At 45.0% G+C, this 7,328-nt stretch overlaps 1 protein-coding gene across 1 annotated transcript in view; it reads left to right on the top strand.

The window, feature by feature from the left end:
• Positions 1-7,098, top strand: part of Pkd1l1 (polycystin 1 like 1, transient receptor potential channel interacting) — a 122,126-nt gene extending 115,028 nt beyond the window's left edge. The window contains 1 exon segment of the mRNA XM_041668800.1: positions 6,349-7,098. Within this exon segment, the coding sequence (XP_041524734.1) occupies positions 6,349-6,369 (21 nt within the window). The 3' untranslated portion in view covers positions 6,370-7,098.
• The last annotated feature ends 230 nt before the right edge of the window (positions 7,099-7,328 follow it).

Below are 7,328 nucleotides of genomic sequence, written 5' to 3' on the forward strand. Positions count from 1 at the left end.
GGGGAAATAGGAAACACATTTGGGGACATTGAGTGAATGACAAAATCTTAGGGAAGACAAGATGGCTGTATATAACCCCACCCAGCTGAACTGACCAGAAAAGAGAGGGAAGTGAAGCAGAGTTGAGATGGGTACCCTCTGAAACCACAAGCCAGAAGTGGCCCGAGTGGGAGTCATGCTCCTGATGAAAAGCTAAGCCCAGGGTGCCTGCAAACTGTTCCTCAACACACGGAAGAAACCTTTCAAATGTATTGTCTTGGAACAAGAAATACATTGATTAAAAACTATACCAAGATATCCCAAAAACCTACCAGTTGTACTGATTTTGACACAGAAACCAATCTACAAAAAACATTATCAAATAAGATCCAGCATCAGATTAAAAGAACAATATCCCATGATTAAGAGTTTTAAATCAAGATTACTTTTAGTGTTAAAAATATATTAACACCCTTCACGAAAACAAGAGTAAAATATCATTTGACTTGCCACATCAGTATTTAGTGAAATTCAATGTCTCTTCCTAATGTCTAAAGGCCTCTTTTAAAAGGAATTGACCCTAAATAAGGTATTTCTATGGACACAGACAGTTGGGGTACATCAGACACTGGGCCTCAAGCTGCAGACCTCAAGTGCACTTGAGGGTTTTTTTTTTTTTAACAGTTGAGGCAAGAACTCTAGGCAGAGCTGCATCTCCAGCTCTCACTGGAGCTTTGCTAAGACATAAATCTCCTCCCACTGTCCCCTGTAAGTAAACTTATGGACATCAATGTCATGACTCTAAGGGCCAGAATCGCCAAGTGTGTCTGAGGAGTTTCCATATGCATGATGCATGCTCTTGCGAGCCCTTCCGTATTCTCTATGCATCAGAATCCGAGCTGGTTTCCTAACACTCTGCCGTATTCATGCCAGAGACTGCTAAGACTCATACTTGTAATCTGTGCCCCAAGGACAAGCTGTTCTTGTGTGACATGAAGTCCTTGGCGCTACCACAATCATCAATTTTACTCCCCTCCCACAGGAAAATGCAATTGTTTTCTGAACAGGCACTTTATGAAACATTTATCAAAAGCATATTACACACAAGCCGCCGTAGCTGGGTTTGCCAGCACCTGTAGCACCCAGGTTCTGCAGCACGAGTTAGCTGTCCTTCTGGGAAGGAGCTGGGTGTCAGTGGTCCCCGAGCAGGCCAAGCCCAACTGGGCTTTGCAGAACAGACTCCCCTTTGTGTGATGGAAACCAAGAACAGGACCCATTTGATTTTCCTAACTCCGGGGCAGTTGTTTTTCATCTTAACCAATAATAATTAAGATTGGTATCGCTCTACAAAAGCAGGCGAGGCTGCCCGGAGCTATCGCTAGCCACCTGCAGGCTGCATTGTTCTTTGTGTTCAAGTGACTCAGAGCACCAGAACGCTGTGGCTGCCAGGTCCACCGCCTCTTCTCGCCCCTGGCTCATTGCTCATTCTGTGATTCTTGGCTCTCCCCTGCCTTTTAGCTACCTCCACCTACAGTCAAAGGAAAGTTCCTGCTTCGCTTCTTGTTGTGGTCCAGGGCCCTCGCCACTCAGGGTGCCCCTTCTCTGCAGATGCTAGCCAGGCCTGAGTCCACAGGGCAATTGGGAGATGCTATGAAGGTTTTGCCCCATAAGATTTCCTCTCGACTTGGCTTTTGTGATGCGGTTCAGGCAGGGAGAGTCAGCCAGAAGGGGACATTTTATCTTAGGACACAGTTGATCTACTCAAGTGGGGCACATGCAGCTCCTCCACAGAATGCCTGTCAAGCACACATAAGACCCTGGCTCCCATCCCTAACGCAAAATACTTTTTGTTTGGTTTTGTTTGTTTTTTTTGAGACAGGGTTTCTCTGTAGCTTTTGGAGCCTGTCCTGGAACTAGCTCTGTAGACCAGGTTGGCCTCAAACTCACAGAGATCTGCCTGCCTCTGCCTCCTGAGTGCTGGGATTAAAGACATGTGTCAACACTGCCCGGCTCAACACAGAATATTTTTAAGTGTAATTAATTAATGTCCTTCTGGCAGGAAGGAAGAAGAGAAGTTTTTGTAGGTGGATAATTTAGGTTAATGTTCTGCATCTGGGGAATAAAGTGCAGGCCTCCTCTGCTTGCAGAGAAGCCTCCTGTGCAGAGGCCAGAGGCTCTGATTTTGGGTGGGTTCGAACTATGCACTTGAATTCTGAAGCTCGCTGTACTTTGCCAGTTTGTGAGGTACCATGGGGATAATTTAGAGCACCCAGCTTCACAGTGAGCCTCTGTCTAGACCAGCGCTTCTCAACCTGTGGGTCACGACCCCACATGTCAGATATGTGTGTTATGATTCATATCAGTAACAAAAATGCAGCTATGAGGTAGCAACAAACTAATTTTATGGTTGGGGGTCACCACAGCCTGAAGAACTGTATGAAAGGGTCACAGCCTTCAGGAGGTTGAGTGTCACAGATAGACTTTGTGCTTATAGCTGGCATCCACAACACTACCCTTCAGTCATGTGGTACTATCTTACTGATGCGGGGGGGGGGGGGGGGATAAGGTAATTTAAACACTGAGCTGGAATTCTGGAGGGTGAGGCAGACTGTGCTTCAAGTAAATCCACCCCAGTCCTCACATGAGGATAGCAGAGGGCCCTGAATGGTCCTGCTCCTTCTGATGCGGGCATAGAAGTCTCAAGGTCCCCACCACTGAGCTCCTGTTGACAGTGATTCATTTCTAACTACAGAGTGGGACCTATGGGCACAGAGTGCAGCCTCATACCACGAGCCCTCCCTAAAACAAAGGGCACTGTGTCATTGGCAAACGAAGTTAATATATGAACATATTCTTCTTTCTCTGTATGGGCTTAATCTAGACTACTAAAAACAGGCGTCAAGGTTCATGAATGTGCCTGTCACCACTCTGGGCACTAAGGAGGCAATGGCGAGCAACACTAAACAGCAGAAAATCTCAGAAAGATGAGCAAGAATCTGGCAACTTTTGTGCCTGTTTAGCTCTGGGTGCCATGGGCTTCTTCCATGAAATGGAAAGGGGCCACCAACAGTGCATTCACGTATGAAAGTGAGAGGCTCCCGGAGGAATGCACCCCGCCATTCCCAGGAGATGTTTAACAAGCCAGGAGCGGCTGTGTTCTGGGACTCAAGTAAAAATGATCTTCCTGTCTGTCTCTCTGCTCGCGCTGAGAGAGTTACATCACAATCTGTGTCTTCTCTACTCCTGAAGACACACAGTAAATGCTTAGCAAACTGATTATCAAGCAGAAAGTGATGGACAAAGCCTATTGCTAAAAAGAGCCAAAAGCTAAGCCAAACAGGGCAAAGGTTGATGGAGAACTCCAAGGGCAGGGTTTGCGAGAACTTTGGAGTTGTTCTTATGTTTTGTTTTTTTCTAAGTTTGAAACAATTTTCCACTGAAAAGCTTTTGAAAGAGTCTCTTGTGTTGCTCAAGCCCGGGGACTGCACAAGGACAGGGTCACCATGGTGACCAATAGTTTTAATAGTTCTTAGAAGACATTTTTTTTCCTTAAGCTTTTCAGTTTTTACATATATCTTGGTATTTTTTCCCCTTGGCTGGACATCACAAGAAAAGCTCGTTAAACTTAAGAGAACTGGTTAGATGTGATTGACGACTATTGGGTGTATCAGGAGTGCAAGAAACGTAAAACTCAGCCATCGATGCTGAAGTGGAGAGCCTTCCAAGATAAGGATTCTCAGCTTCCACACTGTGTCTGCTGCGGTGGCTGCACAGGGAGAAACATTCTACAGCTCCTGATTTATCCGCCTCCTGGCACGCAAGCGCCAGCGAAGTTGAAATATTGGTACACACACCCCCTTTCTTCGGATGCGTGCTAGCTAGCCTAGCATTCGTGACATTGGAGATAAACCAGGGCTTCTGTGTCACTACGAGCATGGAATTTATTTACAAAAACGACATTCTCTGTAGTGGGGGGTGGGCCACAAGACTGGAATCTTTGAATTTTCCAGGATTAGAATGTATTATGAACCAGCTGCTTTTTTGAAGCAGTTTTTGTCTCATTGGCTTAGAGAAAACTTCAATAATGATTGTCCCCAAATTCTAGTTAAAGGGGCTGTATTAGTTCTCTGGAGTGAGGTAACAAATATCACTATCAGAAATATGACATCTCACAGTCTGAAGACTGAGGTCCTTGGCTCAGATGGAAAGAGCTTGCTAGACTTTTCCCCCAGCTTCTGGGCACTCCATAGCTTGGGGCAACCTCGTTCTAATGGATATCCCTCCGCCCCCGTCTGTGTTTCTCCATGGTCAGGTTTTCTCTTTATGTAAAGACACAGTTGTGCTGGGTTAGAGCCCACTGTGATGAACGCATCTCACTTCCCACAAAAGCCATAATTTCTGGGCATTGAAAATTAGCACATCAACATTCTCTTTTTGGGGAGGAAATAGCCCATCACAAACATTTATGCCACTGTAAATTTCCTAGACAAAGTTCACACGGTTTCACATTAATTCCGGTGTTCCTAGGAATTCTGCCTCTTGGATAAAAGTAAAGTGAAATACTCAAATACTTTTTTCACTTTCTCCTTTTAGTCTGTAGAGCTTATATAAAAGTGATGCTTGGGACCCACAAAGAATCTTGGTGGGTAAAGGAACCTGCGACCAAGCCAGGCAACCTGAGCTCAATCTCCGACTTCTGAAGGAGAGAACCTACTCCTGCAGGCTGTCCTCTGACCTCCACACTTAAGATGGTCCATGAGCATACATGTGCATTCAGCACACACCCCCATATATCCATAAACACAATCATATATATACATATATATACACATACATGCTCACACACATACACTCACACACATATATAGAAGCAAAATTTTTTTTAAACAGAGAATATTTAAGCTCTAGTACTTGATATGAGAAGCTGATCATCTCAGTTTTGTCCCCCCCCCCCCATCAGACTGCGCAATACCCAAAGATTAATTTCTTCCACTAAAGTGACAATTTCAAATAGGAATACAGTGGTCTTTTCCCTAAGCACTGCATGGTTGCCAAAGAGTATCCACAGGGCCACAAAAGTAACAGAAAACAGGGATGTACGTTGGTGGCCTTTGAGGCAGGGATCCTTGTAGATCATGTGGGAACCCCCTAAGGCTCACCTCAGCCATGTCACCAACACAACACTGTTGGGAAAACACGGACTCCATGTCTCTAGCAGTTTGGCAGCCAGTGTCCCTAACAGTAAACAATGCCCCAGGAGCTTCTGCATTAATGTCACCACTAACAGGTATGCCCAAAGCTATCTGCTATCCAATGACAAGATAGTGGTTATTTTGTTTCAAGCAGGATCAAGGAAAAGGAAAACTGGAGCAGTTTCAAGGGTTTCTATGGTACAGAGGTCATCCTGCCTCCCATTGGGTTTGCCTCAAGTGGAAGATAGAGACTCCGGGTTGCAGGTAGCATGTGAGGGCATTCCATAGCCATGTCACCAGTCACCGTGAGGATGCCGTGATGTTTTTATCTACTGTTGAAACTTTGGGAAAATGTAGAATGAAGTTGTACAAACTGATTCTGGCCAGCAGTCTCCTTGACTTCTCTCACTACAATAGATTTTCCTTACAGTACAAGAAGTTAAAATTATGAACACACTAGCTCTTGTCCTTAATCAAGGTGTGGCCTCAGAAAGCCTTTCTTTGTAGTAGGTGTGCCTTGAGTAGTTTTCCAGACATTTGTGGTCACAGGGCCTCTCTCTTGTAGTCTCTCCTTGTATCCTTGCAAAAACTTGTGGTATTTTCCGCATCAGCCTGGTCCTGCTGCCTGGCAAGCGTAAGAAAACTAGATCAGAAAGTTCAGAAATGTGTGCAGACCTTTGAAACACACATCAACACCCTTGCCTGTAGGGCCCAAGTCTCCTGTTTTGAAACCTCTGGATGACACAATTTGTGACTCTTACAAGTAGCTACTGATTCCTAGGATGCTGAGTCATAGTCAAGAGGGAGGAATCTGGTGCCTGGCACAGGAAGGAACTGCACTTTACATAACCACAGCAATAACTACTGTGTGACAATGGCAGAGGGGATGGCACAGATCTCAGAGCAGGTTCCAGAAGTCAACTCACACAAATGTACCAATATTCTTTTTAAATGTTTATTATTTTATTTTATGTGAACACATGTGTGCCTGTGTGTGTGCAGTACCCACAGAGGCCAGAAGAGGGCATTGGATCCCCAGAACTGGAGTAACAAATGGTTTAAGTGGCCCTGTAGACGCTGAAGAGAACCGTCCCTGACTAGTACCAGCAAGAAGTATTGGTAGGGAGGGCTATGTATTAACTGAGAAATTAATTTAAAATATTCATGATTTTCCCAGCAGACAAGAGAATGGCAGTAAAGACAAGACTATCCTAGACATCAGGTTTCTCCAGCTCCCAGCCATCTTCTCCCCAGCTGTGTGTTCAAGGTGAACTCTCCACACAAGATGCCTGCTGAGCCCAGCTGCCAGCCATCCTGAACTGCTCGTTGCTTGTGAGATTCCAGCCTCACCGTGACCCTGAAACATGTGTTTCCATGCTACCACTCTTGGGCATGGGGAGGGAGGGCAGAGGTTTGTGCTTTCAGATCCTGTAAGCTAGAGTCCTTCTGGAAGCTTCAAAACCCTGAATTCTATGAGATCACAGTAATATGCCTATATCTGTAAGCAGTGTCTCCTCCACAGCCACAGGCAGGATGTGTGGCAAGGATAAGCTGACCCAGACACAGAGACAAAACCTGGTTGAACTGTAAGCCACGTTCAGTGACGTCATGGTTGCGTGAGCAAAGACTTGCTCCTTAACAGCACAATACGCACTTCCATATATTTTTTTGCTGTGAAACACTCATCAGTGTTTAGGCAGACTGTGTCCTATAGATATATTGGCATAGGAAACTCAGCTAGCCAGTGGCTGCAGAGAATGTTATATGTATTACCATATTACCAGCATACACTGCCATTATGATTTGACCTGATGGGCGCTCCTGGATAAAATGTGTACCCCATCGACCTTGCTAGGAAAACACTGGCAAAGTGTCTGCTGTCAGCAAGGTCTAATTCCCATTCTTTCTGGATGTACATTTTGCCAATGAGCCCAAAAATAAATGGAAACATTTGTGCTGAGGCGAGACCATGGTCTATTTTGGGTACACTTGGGTTCTTCATTGACCTAAGGCTAGGAAAGAATAGGTTTTCAAAGATTTGAGATTCTCTCCACAGGACAAGATGTCCTGATTTCATCACTTGGGAAGAACGTCTTCATTCAGCATCTTGTGCTGTTGTTAAAATGAGGTCATAACTGTTCTTCAGTAAAAATTCTT

Source organism: Microtus oregoni, unplaced genomic scaffold (genome assembly GCF_018167655.1).
Source record: "Microtus oregoni isolate MIOR12 unplaced genomic scaffold, Mior012 000019F_ref0000042, whole genome shotgun sequence".
Classification (NCBI taxonomy): domain Eukaryota; kingdom Metazoa; phylum Chordata; class Mammalia; order Rodentia; family Cricetidae; genus Microtus; species Microtus oregoni.